The sequence below is a fragment of the Macaca thibetana genome, chromosome X (assembly GCF_024542745.1).
Source record: "Macaca thibetana thibetana isolate TM-01 chromosome X, ASM2454274v1, whole genome shotgun sequence".
In the NCBI taxonomy this organism is placed as follows: Eukaryota; Metazoa; Chordata; class Mammalia; order Primates; family Cercopithecidae; genus Macaca; species Macaca thibetana.
Genome location: NC_065598.1, coordinates 82,149,062 through 82,172,759, shown reverse-complemented (window position 1 = coordinate 82,172,759; position 23,698 = coordinate 82,149,062). Strand labels below are relative to the sequence as shown.

General features: G+C 37.2%; 1 protein-coding gene across 3 annotated transcripts in view; it reads left to right on the top strand.

Annotated features, from left to right (window-relative positions):
* CHM (CHM Rab escort protein) overlaps positions 1-23,698 on the top strand; it is a 190,924-nt gene that overhangs the window by 13,902 nt on the left and 153,324 nt on the right. For all 3 annotated transcript variants that reach the window (XM_050776351.1, XM_050776352.1, XM_050776353.1), the window contains exon 2: positions 6,886-6,952. In XM_050776351.1, the coding sequence (XP_050632308.1) occupies positions 6,886-6,952 (67 nt within the window). The remainder of the gene's footprint in view (positions 1-6,885; positions 6,953-23,698) is intronic.

The window sequence follows — 23,698 nt, the reverse complement described above, 5'->3', positions numbered from 1 at the left end:
TAGCTGAGATTACAGGCACCTGCCACCATGCCTGGCTAATTTTTGTATTTTTAGTAGAGACGGGGTTTCACCATGCTGGCTAGGCTAGTCTTGAACTTCTAACCTCAGACCATCTGCCCACCTCAGCCTCCCAAAGTGCTGGGATTACAGGTGTGAGCCACCACACCTGGACTGCACACTTTCTAATACCATGTGGGTGTTACAGCTATTGGTGGCTTGTAACTACCCACTTCTATTTTGGGTTCATGATGATATTGTATCACCTGGCTTTGTTATGGATATTGTCCCTGGGAGTTTGGTTTGGGTATCCTGATTGTACTGGTCTGTTTTTATGGGAGTTATAGGGGAGAATCAACAACTGCTGCCATCTTTACAGAATCCTCTTTTTATCTTTCACTTTATCATTTGCTCAAGAATAGAGGTCAAGTTGTTGACCTAGCATAAACATTCCCTTTCAGAACTTGAAACAAACCTTTGGGTCACTTATTCCAAGCCCTTTATTTTATCTAATAAGGATATCTATAAGGAATCTGAATTCCAGAGGTTAAGTGACTTTCCTGAGGTCACAGCTATTGAAACCTCAGGAAACTCTTTTTATTAGCCATTCCTAAAGGCTCACACCATAGTGAAGTTTTACAAATTAAAACAAATTTTCCAAGTTAATGTTTTAGTGGGTAGTCTATTTTTCAAAAAATTCTAAAATTACATGGCTATAAATACACATTTTCTTCCATGAGGAAGAATTTCGGAGATTTTAAATTACATTTACTAATATGTTTAGTATTTTGTGGGGAGGTCAGAGTGAATAAAAATAATTGTCAATTTAAAAATGATATTTTTGTCTTTATGTTGTGGTAGTTCCCTAGGCTACTTTCATTTCCAATTTTTCCCTTTTTATGGTAGCCACTAAAAAGTAGACTTAAGATGTAAATATTTAATATAGAATTTAAGATAGGAATCAACAAAACTTATTTAAACCTGGGTTGAAATTTAGTTTCTGCTTAATTTTGTGATGTCATTATTTTTTGAGTGGCTGCAACATGAGTTAAGTATGTAGTTTCACCTTTGCATTCATTGCTCAATCAAGTTTTGCTTGCCAGCAATTCTGTTTTTCCTAAAAAAGAAGTTACTCTTTATTAAAGCAGTCACAGTAAATTTTCTAGTTCTATGTAATTTTCTTTCCATTCTGGTCTTCACTGGTTATAAATAACACATGGAATGACTTTCAAGGTAGAAAGCAGGAATCCATTTTGAAATGTTCTGTAAAATAAAGAGTGATTTATGGTTTCATATGATTTGAGCTGAAAGTACTTGGGCTTTACCAGGTCATCAAAGTCCTGTCAGGGGAATCTGTTATTTATTGTTCAATATGCTGGGAGTGGTGTAAGTAGTTTATTTTATGTTTATCTTGTGTAAGCATAGTGTTAGGAAAAATCAATCCCAGATACTAATACATTTTAAGAATATATCATGGGGAACTAACCTAAATATTATAGTTGTAAATGATGAGGTTTGACATTAAGAATTTGGATTAAAGGGAGATTTTGAAAAATGAATGAATAATGGTTTTATCCCTGTAAAATATTTTAGGTGAGATTCTTGGGTCCTGATTTTAACTTAGCTCCTTCATTTGATAATGAAACATCTCTATTTTATCTAGACAGGTTTTTAGAAAATTGCAGAAAGCTGGTACCATACATGTTAGTGTATGATGATATAACATCCATAAGCTTCTAATTTTTTTTCTAGCTGCCACCTTTGTAATGGAACCGCAACTGTAAAAGGCATGATGGAGGAAACCTCGGTTTCCCCCACTACAACTGTTAATGAAATGCTAATTTAATACCTAATATTTACCTGTGTTTAATAAAAATGACTTGCCAAAATTGTTGTCTTGCATCAGAATTATACACGCTTGCTTTTAATACTGTGGCAGAGAAGTTGTTTGGTACAGCCTCTCTAATGAATGTAATAGTTATATTTAATGATGTGAAATGTTTAAATGATATTAAATGTTTGATGAACCTCTTTAATTTACATGAGGAAAAGGTTATTGGACTTTTTAAAAAATGATTTTAAGTTGCTAGATCTTTGAAGATAACTTAAGTAGATAGTAAGCAAGTGATAGCTTTTTTCCTTCAAATAGCTAATCTTATTGAAGGGGAAGGAAGAGGAGGGAAGAGAAGCAACATTTATTGAATGTCAGTGACATGCCAAGAGCCACTGTGTATAGTGTTTAATATCATTTTGTACCTGTTCCTCCCTGCACCCATATGAGATGTATTATTAACTCCATCTTACAGTGAAAAACATTGTACTTGTATATTTGTGCTCACACATTTTACAGAGTGTTTCCAGTGGAATGCTGTGTGATTTGACCCTAATCTAGGTTATCTGTATCTAACTCATGTCTGGCTTTTCCTCGTGGGAGAGACTGTATAGTTCAAAATAAGCACATACATGTTTCATGTAAATGCCTCACAAATTGTGTGAACTTGAGTAGTTGTTCACTTTTTTAAGACCAAAAAGTTTTAAGTATGTTAACTTTTCCTAAATAATATATATATATTTTTTTGAGACAGAGTTTTTCTCTTGTTGCCCAGGCTGGAGTGCAATGGCATGATCTTGGCTCACTGCAACCTTCGCCTTCCAGGTTCAATCCATTCTCCTGCCTCAGCCTCCCGAGTAGTTGGGATTATAGGCATGCACCACCACGCTTGGCTAATTTTGCATTTTTAGTAGAGACGGGGTTTCTCCATGTTGGTCAGGCTGGTCTCAAACTCCCGACCTCAAGTAATCTGCCCGCCTCATCCTCCCAAAGTGCTGGGATTACAGGTGTGAGCCACCGTGTCCAGCCCTAAATAATTTTTAAAAACCATGAAGCATAAAGCTCCAGTTTTATACAAGTTTATCTCCTTGCTTTGACTACATTTTTTATTTTTATGTTTTGAAACCCTGATTTGAGCATGATCTGGCTAAAGGCCTTTCAAGACTCCCTATTCCTTAGAGGTTCAAGTTCAGATACTATAATTTGGCTTCAACCTCTTGGAAATTTTTTAAAATTTTGTTTTATGTTGATAAGAAGACTTGACATGAGATCTGTGCTCTTAACAAATTTTTTTAAGTGTACAGTACAGTGTTGTTAACTACAGGTACAATGTCGTAGAGCAGTTCTTTAGAAATTATTCTTCTTTCATAACTGATACTTCATGCTAGTTGATTAGCGACTCCCCATTTCCCTCTCCCCCAAACCTATGGCAACCACCATTTCACTTTTTTATTCTGTAAATTTGCCTATTTTAAATACCTCATATAGGTGGAATCATGCAACATTTGTCCTTCTGTGACTGCCTTCATGTTTGTTGCAACAATGTTCACAATGGGTAAGATGTGAAAACAACCTGAATGTCCGTCGAGAGAAGAATGGATAGAGAACCGTGGTATATCCATATAAGGGAATATTACTTGGTTATAAAAGAAAAGTAATGAAGTACTGATCCATGCTGCAACATGGATAACCCTTGAAAACTTTATGCTAAGCGAAGTAGGCCAATCCAAACACTTTTTTTTAAAGCATCACTTTTTGGTTCTCCCTTCCTTTAACTTTACCAGGAATGCTCCTTTCCACTTTCCTTTTTCCGTCTTCTGCACTCCTCAGTTAGGGTTGTTAGAGACCCTTAAAGACCCAGCTAATTTCTCCTGTTCTTTGGAGCTTTCCATGACTCCCTCTACAGAGGGAGTGTTTCTTTCCATTGTGTTTCTATGACAGTTTTAAATAAACTTACTATTTTTTAATCTCTTTAAATTCTTGTTATATAGACTCTGAGCTCTAACAGGTAGGGATTATCTTGCAAAAAAAATGTATGGCAACTTCTCACTACCTAGCACAGTTTGTTCTCACTCTCCCTTCCTGTCCCCTTCCCCCATTTTCTTTTTTTTGTATTTTCTTCAGCAAATATCTATAAAGAACCTACTACATGCCTCCTGTCTCCTGGAAATTCTGTTTATTGAATGGGTGAGAAGAAATATGAAATCTTGGCCAAGAAGACATTGTTAACTGTATTATTGGTTTGCTATTTTAGTCATTCTAAGCATGAAGATAATAGGCCCTTGCCATTTAACATTAGAACAGCTTATGAATTTCACAAACTTATGGGAATGTTTGGATGGAAGTATTAAGGAAAAACACAAATGATAGTCATTTTGGCTTTATGTAATTTGGACTCAGATCATGTTCAGTATTGAAATCCATTCTTGGCTTTGCTTTAATAGCAGAGATTTGACTTCTGACATTGTTGATCACAGCCATGGAAATAACCACATGCATAACTGCCTACCCCAAGTAACAGTTATTTTGTACCAAATGGAGGCGAGTAATTTTATTATCGTTCACCATTGGAGTTGGCATCTGGTCAAAATAGGTGTATGTTTGGGGTAGTGTTAGATGGAAATATAATGCTTCTGAAATATCGTTCTGAAGGATAATAAGAGTAGATAGTGTTCATAGGGCAAGTACCCTTGCTAAAAACAGAACTGAATCCTATGTGGTAGATCACGATATTCTCATTGATAGATGAAGAAACAAAGGCTCAGAGAAGTCAAGTGACTTATCTGAGGTTGTGCAGCTAGGTAAGTAGCAAAACCAAGATTCAAGTCTAAGTCTGTCTGATTGAGACCATGCCTGTTTCATTTTGTTGCTGTATTGTCCTTAAATCCTCATTTTCAAACTTGCATCCAAGTTGGAGATAGTGAATTAACAAGGTAATTTGAAGTGGGGATATGGAATTACGGAATTACTTGATATTTGGCAAGTTATTTAACCTTTCTTAACCTATTTCTTCACATAGATAATACTGCCTGCCTCCTAGGATTATAATGAATAAATAAGATGATGTATGTGAAAATACAGTGTGAAGGATAAAACCCTATACTAATATTTGGTGGCATTGTTATTAATGCTGTCATTATTACACATAAGAGCATTAATCTTTAAAATACTAATTCTGCTTCTTGAGTATTTCTTTGCCATTATCCTTTTAACTAAGCTGCTTATCAGCTTTTAAAGTACCATAATGACTGCATTTCACTAAAAAGGAGAGTTATTTCTTTAAATGTGACAAAGTTCAGATGGTCTTAAGATTTCAATAAGGGTTTTAACTTAAAAAGTACATTTAGCTATTTAAAACTTTCTCCTATTTCCCTCTACTCCAGATAGTCTTATTTTGTTTACTTGAATTACATCTAAAGTTAAGGTTGGAACTTTATGATGACTTGTTTTTAGTGATTGATATTTAATGGTTATTTTCAGTACATTTGTTAGAACTTTTTTTTTTTTTTTTTGAACCAAGCATTACATGCCTACAAAATGTTCAACACTGGAAAACTAGTCCTCTGTGAAGGCAGGCTGGAGTTTGTGTTTAATATGGTTTTTAGCTAGAGACTGACTATATCAATTGTTTCCATATGCATATTGTTTTTTATATACAGAAGATGACTTTCCCTTTTCCTGAAATCCTTGATGCTTAGTGTGTAGTTTAAACCCTTGCCAAAAGACAGGTGCTGTTTCTTTTCCACTAAGTAAGAACACGAGAAGATCAGGATGTTTCATCATGGTGAAGGAGTTCATAGTAGCACTATAGAATTGCACTAAACTTTTAAAGCATGCTTTATTTTTATAACTAATATAAAAAATACTAGCTTCTATCGACATGGTAGATCATATGACAGAAAGTTATTGAAGAGTCTGGAACTTACAGGGTATTAACTATCAAATAGAAAACTTGATTTTTTAAAATCATAAAACATCATTATCTTTGGCAATTTTTAATTTTTTGTTGGTGCTGGTAGAAATAATATATATATGTCTTTTTATGATAATCAGCTTTATGGTATGATTAAGTTTGATTCCAAAGCAGTAATGTTTTGTTTTCATGCTGCTATATTGGTCAAAAGCAAAATAATGTATCTTATAAGCAGCCAATTTCTAAACTAGCTGACATATTTCTTAAGCTAAAAAATGTGTGCCATTCCTCTTCAGAGGCATTGTGGCTTCGGAGTTATATCTGCGTTTAAATTTCAACTCTAGAACTTTTTTTTTGTTTTAATCATTAGGCAGAAAGTTAAGATATTCGTGTCCCAGGTTCTTTTTCTTCTCTAAAATGCATATGCAGATGGTTACCTCTCAGTGCAGTTGGGAGACTCAGATGAGCTAGTGTGTGAACATGGTTTTTAACTGAATATTATATAGTATTTACAATTCCTCATTGATCGTAATTTACATACAAAAATATTGTAAGTACTTTTAAAAATTATTTTTTCTTGCCAAATTAAGCAGAACTGCTTTTTTAAAAATATCTCTGGCCGGGCGCGGTGGCTCACGCCTATAATCCCAGCACTTTGGGAGGCCGAGGTGGGTAGATCACAAGATCAGGAGACTGAGACCATCCTGGCTAACATGGTGAAATCCCGTCTCTACTAAAAATAGAAAAAATGAGCTGGGTGTGCGGCACCTGCGTGTAATCTCAGCTACTCGGAAGGCTAAGGCAGGAGAATTGCTTGAACCAGGGAGTCGGAGGTTTCAGTGAGCCGAGATCACGCCACTGCACTCCAGCCTGGTGACAGAGTGAGACTCCGTCTCAAAAAAAACAAAAAAACAAAAAACCAAAAAACAGAATCTCTTCCACATAATAAAATTTTCAGTATGAGTAGTATATGTTTAAGAAACATCTTACAGTATAATTAATATAAAACTTTATAATTCTGAATACTAGCGAGGATGGGTCTCTTTGGTTAAACTATTCTATATAGCAATGGCATGAATTGAACATTTTATGTGAAATATATATATTTCTACATTCTAAATGATACAGGTGTGTGCTTTTATAGGTTTGCCTGAATCCATCATTGCAGCTGCATGTTCAAGAAGTGGCCGGAGAGTTCTGCATGTTGATTCGTAAGTTTATCAACGATAGCATTTAATACTTCCTAAATATCTCTATACAAGATTAAAATTTACATAAACACATATATGTCTGTACCTATGTACATGTATGTGTGTATCATACATAAACTTAAGTTAGGAAAAAGACTGGAATTGTTTAATTTTAACCACTAATATGTGAAATATATAGCATACAAGTTTTACTATTCTGTGAAATAGTGATCTTTCCTTTGAGAATAAACCAAATGCATCATTTTATTTTTCTCATGAGTGATTTTGTTTAAAGTAACAAGTAATTCTCCAAGAGGCTTGGAAACCTCATGCCTGCCCCTTTTCTTCCATATGTGTGTGGGTATATACAACCTATATATGCTGTTGTATTTTAGACTTCATATTCGATGATTGTAAAAATCAGCCAATTGATTTTGAGTATTATTTTCTTGAACTTCATCAAAATTTAAACTTAGGAAGTTTTAACTAGGAAAAATATCTACAATTATGTTTTTCCCTTTTTTCTTGAATGTGATGATAAACAGGAGGTTGATGGAAAACTCGGGTTTAAGATAAAGCATAGATTAAATCTCTCCATTTCTATATCCCCCCCAAACAAACCCCTAATCTCCCACCTCTCTATTAAGTGCTTTTGACTATTATATCTTGGCACTTCAATTGTTCATTGAATAGGAATAGAAAGAAGAAACATACTTTTTATTTTCTGTTAGATATTAACTACAATGTTTTTCAGAATGCTACAATATTAAAAAAAATTAGATTTATCATAGCTTATAGTGCCTTCCCAGATGTTATCTCATTGTAAATATGTGGGAATCTAAAAAGTAGCATGAGTTAATCTTCTTTTAACCTGTTCTGAATCCATTTTGAAAGCATATTAACTCCTCTGTTATAATAGCTAAGTTTTGGGAACAACTGGATGGAATTTCTAAATTGGATTCAGTTTTCATACACATCCTGCCTTTGTAATTCGCTTTTACTATTTCACTATTGTATGCACGACTGCTTGTGTTAATCTCTCAATTCAATCTTTTTGACATATCATGGATTTGCATGTCAGAAAATCTGCTACCTTGGGCCAGATATGGTGGCTCATGCCTGTAACCCAGCACTTTGGGAGGCTGAGGTGGGCGGATCACTTGAGGTCAAGAAGTCAGGAGTTTGAGACCAACCTGGCCAACATGGTGAAACCCCATCTCTACTAAAAATACAGACCTTAACTGGGCATGGTGGTGCATGCTCATAATCCCAACTTCTTGGGAGGCTGAGGCAGGAGAATTGATTGAACTCGGTCCGGAGGTGGAGGTTGCAGTGAGCCGAGATTGCGCCACTGCACTCCAACCTGGGTGACAGAGAAAGACTCTATCTCAAAAAAAAGGAAAATCTGCTACCTTGAAGCCCAGGTACTGAGACAGTATGCTTTAAAATATTAATTCATATATATTTTTGATGAATTTATTTAACCTAAAATTAAAAATAAAATACTTGCTTCTCATTTCTCAAAAGTAGAATGATAGTAAAAGTTGTTATTTGTTGAGCTTGTACTATATGCTAGTCAACATATTAGTTTCTTTATACATGTTATGTAACTTAATTCTTATCACAGCCAAGTAAGGTAGGTGGTGTTATCCCAATTTGACAAATGGGGAATGTGGGACATAAAGACATTAAGTACTTTTTCTAAATTTACCTTGTGTAATTTTAGTTTCAAATTTACTTTGTGTGTAGGTATGTGTGTTGTTTTTTTCTTTTTCTTTTTCTTTCCTTTTTTTTTTGACACAGGATCTTACTCTGTTGCCCAGACTATAGTACAGTGGCATGGTAATAGCTCACTGTAACTTCAAACTCCTGGGCTCAAGTTATCCTCCTGCCTCAGCCTCCTGGTAACTAGGACTACAGGTGCATGCCATTGCACCCAGCTAACTTTGAACATTTTTTGTAGAGATGGAATCTCGCTATGCTACCTAGGCTGGTCTTGAACTCTTGACCTCAAAAGATCTTCCCAAAATGCTGGGATTACAGGCAAGAGCTACCGTACCTGGCCTATTTTGTGTTTTCTTATTCCAGAACATGAGGTCTTCCTAGAATGAAGACTATTTTATAAATCAAATTGAGTTTACTCATATTCCAAAAATAAAGTTTGATTAAAAATATAAGAACCTAGATCTTACTTTGACAAGCAGTGAATCAATTAGAAAAGCTTGATAATATGGTTGTCTTAAGACATTATAGTATAATAAAAATGGCATTTCAAAGTGACAAAACTTTTCTTCTTCTCTTGTACATCCTCCGACTTGATAGCTTTTGAAAGTTTAGATACATCTCGATATTGATTCTCCCACACCTTAAGCTTAGATTTGGGGGCTTCTTTGGCACCATTATCTGAGGGTAATGGTTGTCTGCATACTGTTGATATCTCCTGATCTGAATCTGTTCTGAGCCCCAGTTTCATGTACCCTATCATCTGATATCTTCATCTAGATGTTCCACAGGCACCTTAACATGGCTAATATTAAGCCATGAATTCATCCTCCCCATTCTCACCTCAAAATGTACAGAACCCAAAAAACAGCATCCTGCTCCCAGTCTTTTGGAATGATAACATCGTCTACCCAGTTGCTCAACTTAAGACACTTGGAAACTTCTGTTGATTTTCTTGCTTTATCCTCCAGATTTATTCAGATGATTTTGATAATAATAGAAAACATTTATTGAGCTCTTCTAGGTACTATGATACATACTTTGAAAATATAATTTCACTTACATCCCCTAACTTTAATAGCTCTCCATATCTCTTTTTCTTTATGTCACTGTCATTTCCCTCGTTCAAACCTTGTCATTTCTTGGCTGGGTAAGCTCATAACCTCCTGACTTTATCTCCAGCTCTCTAGTTTATTTATCACACTGCCACCAGTCACATCACTCTGCTGCGTGAAATCCTTCAGTGTTTCTCTGCTGCCTATGTTAGTGATTTTCCAAGTTTAAAAAAAGACTTAATGAGGGAACTGAAACAAAACGATGAAAGCAGAGCTGCTGTGGTTGAAATGAGTGGGTCTGGGTCAGTTTAGATATAACTGGCTTATAGGAGAAAGTCCAGATTTTCTGTATGTCATACAGTGCCCTCTATGATGTGGCCTTGCTTACACCTCCAGCCTCATCTCTTGCCACTTCAATCTTTAGATGTCGACACCAGCAATGCTGAAATTTGCCGTAGCTGAACATATTGTAGTCTTTACTTCATCTTCCTACTTTTTGTCTGGGATTTGCGTAAGGTATCCCCTCAGCCTGGATTGCCTGTCTCTACCCCTCAGCCTGGCTAACTTCTATTTGTCTTTCAATGTTTAGCTTCCATACCACCTCCTCAGGGAAGTCCCACTTCCTCAAACCCCACTGGCTATGTGTCACAACTATGCTCAGGTTTTTATAACACTGTATAAGAGTGCTATGACATTTATCATACTCTTAATCATTCACTTCCCTGTCTTCCCCACTACCCTTTAAACTCTTACATCATAGGTCTTAGTCATCTTTGTATCTCCAGCACTAGCACAGTTGCTGGTATGCATTAGATATTTGATGGATGGATAAGTACTAATACATATTTGTGTATATGATTTTTTTTTGTTAATGGTTAGTTTGGTGATGTATAATCTTTATGTCACACACATTTTGGATAAATAGCTGTTGTTAGAGATGTAATCTGTGGCTAAAAAAGTATGCAGTCAGTAACCTTGACTTTTAGTGTCATCAAGTTTTTACACTATCACTGTTCATTCATTTTTATTGAGAATCTTTGTGCAAGGAATTATGCTAGAGGTTAAGAATGCAAAGATAAATAAAAATACACTGACTCACAATCTAGTAAGGGAAGTAAAATAGATCAAGTGCTATGCTGTTTGATGGAGGTATATATAAGGTGCTATATGGGGACAACTAACTCAGTGAGAGGGCTCCCCATAGGAGTAGGTACCTTATCTAAGGTTCTAAGGACAGGTAGGATTTCATCGGATGAGATGTACTAATAGGGGTTGGAGCTGGGAATAACATTTTGGACAGATGGAGCAACATGTACAAAGACTTGAGAGATGAAAGAGAATGACAAGTTTGGGAAACTACACATAGTTGAGTATGACAGGCACAAAGAATATACAATTAAGTACAGGGTGGGGTGGAAAGTTGAGGGTACAAAGGTAGGGCTCAGGTCAAAGAATTACTTTATCTTATAGACATTAAAGAGCTATTAAATGCTCTTAAGCAGGGGAATTAAGTGATCAGATGTGTGTTTTAGTACTACACAGTAGAGAGTTGGTTGGAGAAGGGTAGGCAGACCCACTAGGTGGCTGTTTGCAATGATCTAGTTTAGGGATGATGACCTGAATAAGCTATTGGCAATCAGAATGAATAAAAGGTAGAAGGATTTGAGGTTATAGCAAGAAGTTTTGGTGGTGGATCAGATAAAGTAGGTGAGGGAATGGAAGGAATTACAGATGACACCCAAGATTCTGGTTTGAGCCATTTGGTGGATGGTGGTGCCAATTTCATTTACTTATGTGAGGAATTCAAGACAATGTTCAGACTTAGGGATAGAGCTGGGGAAGGGAAGATACTGTGTTCAGAATTGAAGATGTTGAGTTTGAGGTACTACTGACATACCTTGGTGAAGAGATCCATTCACCTAGGGATGTGTATGTGTTTGTGTATGTGGGTATATGTATAAGGAGCCTGAGTGGAAGATCTAGAGCTGGAGATAAGAGATTTGGGCATTATTTGTGAATAAATGGCCGTTAAAACCAAAGAAGTGAATAGAATCATCCTGAAAATACATATAGTGAAACATATAACAGGCAAGTATAGAAACCTGGGCAAGAGCAACTTTTAAGGCATGGGTCAAAGGAGAAAAGCCACCAAACGAGATTGAAAGGAAACAATCAGAGGTTGAGAAGAAAAGCAAGAGGGTGTAGATTTCCATATATGGCGACTTTACTCCTTGAAAATCTTAGTATCTCTCTACCCATAGAGGAGAAAGTCTTAAGGAAAGGAACATTTATGTAATGTTTTCCTGCTCTGGGCCAGGATTAAATATTTTCTCATTTAATACTCATTTTAGCATTTAAAACTCTTCATCAAGTTCAGTCTACTTCCCCAGCTCTATCTGTCATGTCTGCTTTACATATAAAATTATACCATATATCTGTGTTCTGTGGACATGCCTTTCTTTGATTTTCTAAAAATAATTTTTTTAAATTGTCATTTAAACATGTAAAGTTTACCATCATAACCATTTTTAAGCATTGAGTTTAGTAGCATTAAGTATGTTCACATTGTTGTGCAACAGATCTCCAGAGCTCTTTTGATCTTGCAAAACTGAAACTCTGTACCCATTCAACAATAATTCCCTATTTTCTACTGCTCTTCCAGCCACTAGCAACCACTGCTCCACTTTCTGTCTGTGATTTTGACTACTCTGGATGCCTCATTCGTATAAGTGTACTTACGCAGCACTGTATTTGTCTTTTTTGTGACGGGCTTATTTCACTTAGCACAGTGTCCTCAAGGCTTATCCATTTTGTTGCATACTGCAGGATTTCCTTCCTTTCTAGGCCTGGATAATATCCCACTGTATGTGTATGCCACATTTTGTTTATCTCTTCATCTGTTGATAGATATTTGAGCTGCTTCCACTTCTTGGCTATTGTGAATAATGCTGCTATGAACATGGCTGTGCAAATGTTTTTTTCAAGATCCTGATTTCTATTTTTTTGAATAAATTAAAGTGGGATTGCTGGACCATATAGTAGTTCCACTCTTCATTTTTTAGGAAGTGCCATGCTGTTTTGCATAGTGGCTATACTGTTTCACATTCCCACCATTCCTATGCTTTGGCTTTATTGGGAAGTTGTATGTGAGCTTTTAAGCCAGAATGCCTGTGTTCAGATCTTGGTTTCTCCACTTACTAGGTGTGTAACCTTTGGCAAGTTATCTAATCTTTCTGTACCTTAGTTTCTTTATTAAAATGACATAATATTGGTACCAACGTTAGCAAAATAAAAAAGGGCATAATATTTAATATCTAAGGTTGTTGTTGGGATTAAATCAACTAATCTATGTAATGGATTTATAACAGTGCTTCATAGTAAGCCCTCAGTAATGTTAGCATTTACTGCTCTTAACAATGCTGCTTCTGCCACTACAGGTGAATAGCCCTTTTCTGAAATGCTTGGGACCAGAAGTGTTTTGGATTTCAGATACACACACACACACATACACACACATATACACACACACACGTATCTGGGATTCAGATATATATATACACACACACAACCCAGAGATATATAGATCAGATACATATATCAGAGCTATATATTGATATATTATGATATATATCAGATATATACATCTGATATGATATATATCTGATATATAAGATATATATAAGATACAGATATCAGATGTATATATCCATCATATATATCAGATATATCAGATATACATGATAAATATATATGATACATGGTAAATACATATATATGATATATATATCTCTCTGATATATATCAGAGAGATATATAAGAGCATCTACTGCTCTTAATGCTGCTTCTGCTGCTACAGGTGAGTAGCCTTTATCTGAAATGCTTGGGGCCAGAAGTGTTTCAGATTTCAGGTACGTATATATATATCAGAGATATATCATATATATCAGAGATAGATATATCATATATACAAATTTTTGTAATATTTGCAATATATAGTAATATTTGTAATATATATGTAATATATGTATTCGTAATATATATATTTTGTAATGTTTGCAATATATATAGTAATATTTGCTATATATACATATATTTGTAATATTTGTGGTATACTTACTAGCTGAGTGTCTCTAATCTGAAAATCTGAAATGCTCCAAGGAGCATTTCTTTTGAGCATCATGTTGGCACTCAAAAAGTTTTAGATTTTGAAGCATTTCAGATTTCAGATTTTCTGATTTGAGATGCCCAACAGGTACTAATACTACTGCTACTATTAGATAAGAATAGTAGGAAGCCAGATTAAAGGAGTGACTAATTATGCCTGTGAGATTTGTGGAAAGCGTCACAGAGGTGACATTTCAGCTGAGTCTTGAATGATGTGGGGTTTAATGAGGAATTGGAGCATTTCAGAAAGAGGGAACATACTGAAAGAGCATGGGATGCTAGGTGAATGGTGAGAATTTTAGTAGGACTGGAAGGTAAGGTAAGTGAATTGGGTTCATGAGAGTTGAAATTAGAAGAATTAAACTGGAATCATTCTGAGGACCTTGTATGCTGTGGTAGGAAGTACTGACTTTTGTCTTTAATAATTATCTTTAATCTCATTCTGTCTTTCCTTCAAACCCATATTTCATGCTTCAGCATATCCTGTCAACTCTACTTCCAAAAACAACCTAAATCTGTTTTCTCTGTCTCCACTCTTCCTCTTAGTTCATCCCACCATCATTGCCATTGGACTACTCTGATAAGCTCCTTATTGATCTTTCTGTTGCTACTACTGCCCCAATTTTTGGCCTTTTCCTCATTTCTAACTGCAGCATTTATGATTCTCTTTCTTGCTTACTATACTGTGCTATTGCTGTAACTATGCACTCATTTTTTATTTTTATTTTTTAGGCTAGTCAATTGAAGCAATGGGAGTTGAAAAGGAGAAGGAGCAAATAAATCTGTAACTGATTATGATCAATTAGTTGTAAATACCACCACACTTGGACCAGCCTCAGGACATTTTTTCATTGTTAATATTATTTATGCCTCTTCTCTGTTTCTTTCTCCTTGATCTTTCTTGCCAGATATTTGTTTGTTTTATTAGTCTTTTCAAACAACCAGCTTTAGCTTTATTGACTCCTTCAGTGTTATCTTCAATATGTACTTTTATCTTTATTTCCTTTCTTTGGCTTGGAATCCATCTTGTGCTTTTTCTAACTTTTTGAATTAAATTCTTAGCTCTTTATTTTTAAGCCTTTTTGCTTAATAAAATCATTTATGACTATATAGTTTCCTTTAAGGACCACATTAGCTCTCTCCCATGAATTCTATGTATTTTCTAATGGCTGTTATGATTTCTTCTTTGCTCTGTTGGTTATTTAGAGGTTATCTTTTTAAATTTCCAAATATATTTTTAAATTTCAACATCTTTATTGACTTTTAAATTCCAACACCCATGACAGAACATGCAAATGACACAAACTAAAGTAAAAAAGTTCCAGTATGCCTCCTTTTCCTGCCTGCATCCCACCCACTCTGTCCCCTGTCCCACCTCCCAGAAGCAGCTACTATTACCTTCTATACGTTCTCCAGAGAAGTAAGCTACAGAAAAATATGTATTTATAATGTGTATGTTAGATTTGGTGTAGAAAAATTGTAAGATACTGAGCAGTTAACACCAAGGATCTCTCATGTTGCCTTTTTGTAACCGTATCTACCTCCCTCCTCTGCCACTCCCCTGCCTTCAGTTCCTAACCCCAGTGACCACTAATCTGTTTTTCATCTCTGTTATTTTGTCATTTCATGTATAGAACTGGACAGTTTGTAAACTTTTGGCATTGGACTATTTCACTCAGCCTAATTCCCTGGAGATCTATCTAGGTTGTTGCATATATCAGTAGTTCGTTTATTTTTATTGCTGAGTGGTATTTCATATTACGTATGTATCACAGTTTGTATAAGCATTCCTCTGTTGAAGGGTACCTGGAGTGATTGTATTTTATGGCTGTTACAGATAAAATTGCTATGTGAACATTTATATAGTTGTTTTGGTGTATGTGAACATAAGTTTTTATTTCTCTGGGATAAATTTCCAGGAGTACAATTGCTGGATCATGTGGTAATTATATATATTTAGCTTTTTAAGAAATTGCTATTTTCCAGAGTTCCTATACTATTTCCCATTAACAGTGTATGAGTGATCCAGTTCCTCTGCATCTTTGCCACAATTTGGTGTTGTCACCTTTTTTTGTATTTTTGGTAATTCTCATAGTTGTGTAGTGATATCTCTTTATTTTAATTCACATTTTCTTAATGGCTAATTATCTTGAACATTTTTCATGTGCTTATTTGTCATCTGTGTATCTTTTATGATAAAATGTCTTCTGTATTTTGACTATTTTCTAATTGGATCGTTTGTTTTACTGTTGGGTTTTGAGTGCTTTATGCCTTCTAACCAAATACGTTTTTAACTTTAGTTTTTCTTTTGATAATTGGTTTCCAATTTATTTATTTATTTATTTATTTATTTTTTATATTTAAATATATTTAATTTGTTTAGGTGTGATAATGATATTGAGTGTTACTTTTTTTTTTTTTAAATTTATTTATTATTATTATACTTTAAGTTGTAGGGTACATGTGCATAACGTGCAGGTTTGTTACATATGTATACTTGTGCCATGTTGCTGTGCTGCACCCATCAACTCGTCATTTACATCAGGTATAACTCCCAATGCAATCCCTCCCCCTTCCCCCCTCCCCATGATAGGCCCCGGTGTGTGATGTTCCCCTTCCTGAGTCCAAGTGATCTCATTGTTCAGTTCCCACCTATGAGTGAGAACATGCGGTGTTTGGTTTTCTGTTCTTGTGAGAGTTTGCTAAGAATGATGGTTTCCAGCTGCATCCATGTCCCTACAAAGGACACAAACTCATCCTTTTTGATGGCTGCATAGTATTCCATGGTGTATATGTGCCACATTTTCTTAATCCAATCTGTCACTGATGGACATTTGGGTTGATTCCAAGTCTTTGCTATTGTGAATAGTGCCGCAATAAACATCCGTGTGCATGTGTCTTTATAGCAGCATAATTTATAATCCTTTGGGTATATCCCCAGTAATGGGATGGCTGGGTCATATGGTACATCTAGTTCTAGATCCTTGAGGAATCGCCATACTGTTTTCCATAATGGTTGAACTAGTTTACAATCCCACCAACAGTGTAAAAGTGTTCCTATTTCTCCACAACCTCTCCAACACCTGTTGTTTCCTGACTTTTTAATGATCGCCATTCTAACTGGTGTGAGATGGTATCTCATTGTGGTTTTGATTTGCATTTCTCTGATGGCCAGTGATGATGAGCATTTTTTCATGTGTCTGTTGGCTGTATGAATGTCTTCTTTTGAGAAATGTCTGTTCATATCCTTTGCCCACTTTTTGATGGGGTTGTTTGTTTTTTTCTTGTAAATGTGTTTGAGTTCTTTGTAGGTTCTGGATATTAGCCCTTTGTCAGATGAGTAGATTGCAAAAATTTTCTCCCATTCTGTAGGTTGCCTGTTCACTCTGATGGTAGTTTCTTTTGCTGTGCAGAAGCTCTTTAGTTTAATTAGATCCCATTTGTCAATTTTGGCTTTTGCTGCTGTTGCTTTTGGTGTTTTAGACATGAAGTCTTTGCCCATGCCTATGTCCTGAATGGTACTACCTAGGTTTTCCTCTAGGATTTTTATGGTATTAGGTCTAACATTTAAGTCTCTAATCCATCTTGAATTAATTTTCGTATAAGGAGTAAGGAAAGGATCCAGTTTCAGCTTTCTACTTATGGCTAGCCAATTTTCCCAGCACCATTTATTACATAGGGAATCCTTTCCCCATTTCTTGTTTCTCTCAGGTTTGTCAAAGATCAGATGGCTGTAGATGTGTGGTATTATTTCTGAGGACTCTGTTCTGTTCCATTGGTCTATATCTCTGTTTTGGTACCAGTACCATGCTGTTTTGGTTACTGTAGCCTTGTAGTATAGTTTGAAGTCAGGTAGCGTGATGCCTCCGGCTTTGTTCTTTTGACTTAGGATTGTCTTGGCGATGCGGGCTCTTTTTTGGTTCCATATGAACTTTAAAGCAGTTTTTTCCAGTTCTGTGAAGAAACACATTGGTAGCTTGATGGGGATGGCATTGAATCTATAAATTACCTTGGGCAGTATGGCCATTTTCACGATATTGATTCTTCCTATCCATGAGCATGGTATGTTCTTCCATTTGTTTGTGTCCTCTTTTATTTCACTGAGCAGTGGTTTGTAGTTCTCCTTGAAGAGGTCCTTTACATCCCTTGTCAGTTGGATTCCTAGGTATTTGATTCTCTTTGAAGCAATTGTGAATGGAAGTTCATTCCTGATTTGGCTCTCTGTTTGTCTGTTACTGGTGTATAAGAATGCTTGTGATTTTTGCACATTAATTTTGTATCCTGAGACTTTGCTGAAGTTGCTTGTCAGCTTAAGGAGATTTTGGGCTGAGACAATGGGGTTTTCTAAATATACAATCATGTCATCTGCAAACAGGGACAATTTGACTTCTTCTTTTCCTAACTGAATACCCTTGATTTCTTTCTCTTGCCTAATTGCCCTAGCCAGAACTTCCAACACTATGTTGAATAGGAGTGGTGAGAGAGGGCATCCCTGTCTTGTGCCAGTTTTCAAAGGGAATTTTTCCAGTTTTTGCCCATTCAGTATGATATTGGCTGTGGGTTTGTCATAAATAGCTCTTATGATTTTGAGGTACGTTCCATCAATACCGAATTTATTGAGCGTTTTTAGCATGAAGGGCTGTTGAATTTTGTCAAAAGCCTTTTCTGCATCTATTGAGATAATCATGTGGTTTTTGTCTTTGGTTCTGTTTATATGCTGGATTATGTTTATTGATTTGCATATGTTGAACCAGCCTTGCATCCCAGGGATGAAGCCCACTTGATCATGGTGGATAAGCTTTTTGATGTGTTGCTGAATCCGGTTTGCCAGTATTTTATTGAGGATTTTTGCATCGATGTTCATCAGGGATATTGGTCTAAAATTCTCTTTTTTTGTTGTGTCTCTGCCAGGCTTTGGTATCAGGATGATGTTGGCCTCATAAAATGAGTTAGGGAGGATTCCCTCTTTTTCTATTGATTGGAATAGTTTCAGAAGGAATGGTACCAACTCCTCCTTGTACCTCTGGTAGAATTCAGCTGTGAATCCATCTGGTCCTGGACTTTTTTTTTGGTTGGTAGGCTATTAATTATTGCCTCAATTTCAGAGCCTGCTATTGGTCTATTCAGGGATTCAACTTCTTCCTCGTTTAGTCTTGGGAGAGTGTAAGTGTCCAGGAAATTATCCATTTCTTCTAGATTTTCCAGTTTATTTGCGTAGAGGTGTTTATAGTATTCTCTGATGGTAGTTTGTATTTCTGTGGGGTCGGTGGTGATATCCCCTTTATCATTTTTAATTGCGTCAATTTGATTCTTCTCTCTTTTCTTCTTTATTAGTCTTGCTAGTGGTCTGTCAATTTTGTTGATCTTTTCAAAAAACCAACTCCTGGATCCATTGATTTTTTGGAGGGTTTTTTGTGTCTCTATCTCCTTCAGTTCTGCTCTGATCTTAGTTATTTCTTGCCTTCTGCTAGCTTTCGAATGTGTTTGCTCTAGCTTCTCTAGTTCTTTCAATTGCGATGTTAGAGTGTCAATTTTAGATCTTTCCTGCTTTCTCTTGTGGGCATTTAGTGCTATAAATTTCCCTCTACACACTGCTTTAAATGTGTCCCAGAGATTCTGGTATGTTGTATCTTTGTTCTCATTGGTTTCAAAGAACATCTTTATTTCTGCCTTCATTTCGTTATGTACCCAGTAGTCATTCAGGAGCAGGTTGTTCAGTTTCCATGTAGTTGAGCGGTTTTGATTGAGTTTCGTAGTCCTGAGTTCTAGTTTGATTGCACTGTGGTCTGAGAGACAGTTTGTTATAATTTCTGTTCTTGTACATTTGCTGACGAGTGCTTTACTTCCAATTACGTGGTCAATTTTGGAGTAAGTACGATGTGGTGCTGAGAAGAATGTATATTCTGTTGATTTGGGGTGGAGAGTTCTATAGATGTCTATTAGGTCTGCTTGCTGCAGAGATGAGTTCAATTCCTGGATATCCTTGTTAACTTTCTGTCTCGTTGATCTGTCTAATGTTGACAGTGGAGTGTTGAAGTCTCCCATTATTATTGTATGGGAGTCTAAGTCTCTTTGTAAGTCTCTAAGGACTTGCTTTATGAATCTGGGTGCTCCTGTATTGGGTGCATATATATTTAGGATAGTTAGCTCTTCCTGTTGAATTGATCCCTTTACCATTATGTAATGGCCTTCTTTGTCTCTTTTGATCTTTGATGGTTTAAAGTCTGTTTTATCAGAGACTAGTATTGCAACCCCCGCTTGTTTTTGTTCTCCATTTGCTTGGTAAATCTTCCTCCATCCCTTTATTTTGAGCCTATGTATGTCTCTGCGTGTGAGATGGGTCTCCTGAATACAGCAGACTGATGGGTCTTGACTCTTTATCCAGTTTGCCAGTCTGTGTCTTTTAATTGGAGCATTTAGTCCATTTACATTTAAGGTTAAGATTGTTATGTGTGAACTTGATCCTGCCATTATGATATTAACTGGTTATTTTGCTCGTTAGTTGATGCAGTTTCTTCCTAGCCTCGATGGTCTTTACATGTTGGCATGTTTTTGCAATGGCTGGTAATGGTTGTTCCTTTCCATGTTGAGTGCTTCCTTCAGGGTCTCTTGTAAGGCAGGCCTAGTGGTGACAAAATCTCTAAGCATTTGCTTATCTGTAAAGGATTTTATTTCTCCTTCACTTATGAAACTTAGTTTGGCTGGATATGAAATTCTGGGTTTAAAATTCTTTTCTTTAAGAATGCTGAATATTGGCCCCCACTCTCTTCTGGCTTGGAGAGTTTCTGCCGAGAGATCTGCTGTTAGTCTGATGGGCTTCCCTTTGTGGGTAACCCGACCTTTCTCTCTGGCTGCCCTTAAGATTTTTTCCTTCATTTCAACTTTGGTGAATCTGGCAATTATGTGTCTTGGAGTTGCTCTTCTCGAGGAGTATCTTTGTGGCGTTCTCTGTATTTCCTGGATTTGAATGTTGGCCTGCCCTACTAGGTTGGGGAAGTTCTCCTGGATGATATCCTGAAGAGTGTTTTCCAACTTGGTTCCATCTTCCCCCTCACTTTCAGGCACCCCAATCAGACGTAGATTTGGTCTTTTTACATAATCCCATACTTCTTGCAGGCTTTGTTCATTTCTTTTTCTTCTTTTTTCTTTTGGTTTCTCTTCTCGCTTCATTTCATTCATTTGATCCTCAATCACTGATACTCTTTCTTCCAGTTGATCGAGTCGGTTACTGAAGCTTGTGCATTTGTCACGTATTTCTCGTGTCATGGTTTTCATCTCTTTCATTTTGTTTATGACCTTCTCTGCATTAATTACTCTAGCCATCAATTCTTCCACTTTTTTTTCAAGATTTTTAGTTTCTTTGCGCTGGGTACATAATTCCTCCTTTAGCTCTGAGAAATTTGATGGACTGAAGCCTTCTTCTCTCATCTCGTCAAAGTCATTCTCCGTCCAGCTTTGATCCGTTGCTGGCGATGAGTTGCGCTCCTTTGCCGGGGGAGATGCGCTCTTATTTTTTCAATTTCCAGCTTTTCTGCCCTGCTTTTTCCCCATCTTTGTGGTTTTATCTGCCTCTGGTCTTTGATGATGGTGATGTACTGATGGGGTTTTGGTGTAGGTGTCCTTCCTGTTTGATAGTTTTCCTTCTAACAGTCAGGACCCTCAGCTGTAGGTCTGTTGGAGATTGCTTGAGGTCCACTCCAGACCCTGTTTGCCTGGGTATCAGCAGCAGAGGCTGCAGAAGATAGAATATTTCTGAACAGCGAGTGTACCTGTCTGATTCTTGCTTTGGAAGCTTCCTCTCAGGGGTGTACTCCACCCTGTGAGGTGTAGGGTGTCAGACTGCCCCTGGTGGGGGATGTCTCCCAGTTAGGCTACTCAGGGGTCAGGGACCCACTTGAGCAGGGAGTCTGTCCCTTCTCAGATCTCAACCTCTGTGTTGGGAGATCCACTGCTCTCTTCAAAGCTGTCAGATAGAGTCGTTTGCGTCTGCAGAGGTTTCGGCTGAGTTTGTTATTGTTTACTGTGCCCTGTTCCCAGAGGTGGAGTCTACAGAGACAGGCAGGTTTCCTTGAGCTGCTGTGAGCTCCACCCAGTTTGAGCTTCCCAGCGGCTTTGTTTACCTACTTAAGCCTCAGCAATGGCAGGCGCCCCTCCCCCAGCCTCGCTGCTGCCTTGCGGGTACATCACAGACTGCTGTGCTAGCAATGAGGGAGGCTCCGTGGGTGTGGGACCCTCCCGGCCAGGTGTGGGATATGATCTCCTGGTGTGCCTGTTTGCTTAAAGCGCAGTATTGGGGTGGGAGTTACCCGATTTTCCAGGTGTTGTGTGTCTCAGTTCCCCTGGCTAGGAAAAGGGACTCCCTTCCCCCTTGCGCTTCCCAGGTGAGGCAATGCCTCGCCCTGCTTCAGCTCTCGCTGGTCGGGCTGCAGCAGCTGACCAGCACCGATCGTCCGGCACTCCCCAGTGAGATGAACCCAGTACCTCAGTTGAAAATGCAGAAATCACCGGTCTTCTGTGTCGCTCGCGCTGGGAGTTGGAGACTGGAGCTGTTCCTATTCGGCCATCTTGCTCCGCCCCCGGTTTCCAATTTAATTACACTATAATCAGAGAATGAGCTCTGCATGATATCAGTTATTTGGTATTTTTTAGAATTGCTTCATTGTTTGGAAGTATATAGCTCCATGTGGCTTATTGTGTTTAATTGTTGGATATGCAGCTCTATATGTTAGATCAAATTTTTTTTTTTTTTTTTTTTGAGACAGAGTCACGCTCTGTTGCCCAGGCTGGAGTGCAGTGGCGCGATCTCGGCTCACTGCAAGCTCCGCCTCCTGGGTTCACGCCATTCTCCTGCCTCATCGTCCCGAGTAGCTGGGACTACAGGCGCCCGCCACCACGCCCGACTAATTTTTTATTTTATTTTTGGTAGAGACGGGCGGGGTATCACCGTGTTAGCCAGGATGGTCTTGATCTGCTGACCTCGTGATCCGCCCGCCTCGGCCTCCTAAAGTGCTGGGCTTTTTAGGCTTGAGCCACCACGCCAGTCTCTAGATCAAATTTGTTAATGTTATTGTTTGAAATTTATGTTATCTATTAATATTAACAGATAATAATAATTCTAATTAATAGAATTGAGGAGTATATTAAAACCTCCTATACTGATAGTGGAATTCTTATTTTTCCTTTCAATTCCAATTTTTGTTTATATATTCTGAGTATAGATAGGGGCATACAGGTTTAGAATTTTGATATCTTTGTGTAATTACTCTATTTGCCTAGATTTTTTCTTTTTTCTAGCTTTTTTGTAACTTTTTTCTTTAAAGACTATTTTGTATGATGTTAATGTAATGACATTAGATTTCCTTGTTGTATTAGATTGTTTTCACACTGCTGATAAAGATATGCCTGAGACTGAGAAGAAAAGAGGTTTCATTGGACTTACAGTTCCACATGGCTGGGGAGGCCTCAGAATCATGGCGGGAGGCAAAAGGTGCTTCTTATGTGGTGGCAGCAAGAGAAAATGAGGAAGATGCAAAAGTGAAAACCCCTGATAAAACCATCAAATCTTGTGAGACTTCGTCACTACCATGAGAACAGTATGGGCTTAACCATCCCCATAATTCAAATTATCTCCCACTGGGTCCCTCCCACAACATAATGGAATTATGGGAGTACAATTCAAGATGAGATTTGGGTGGGGACACAGAACCAAACCATATCATTCTCGCCCTTGGCCCCTCCAAATCTCATGTCCTCCCACTTCAAAAGCAATCGTGCCTTCCCAACAGTCTCCCAAAGTCTTAACTCATTTCAGCATTAATCCAAAAGT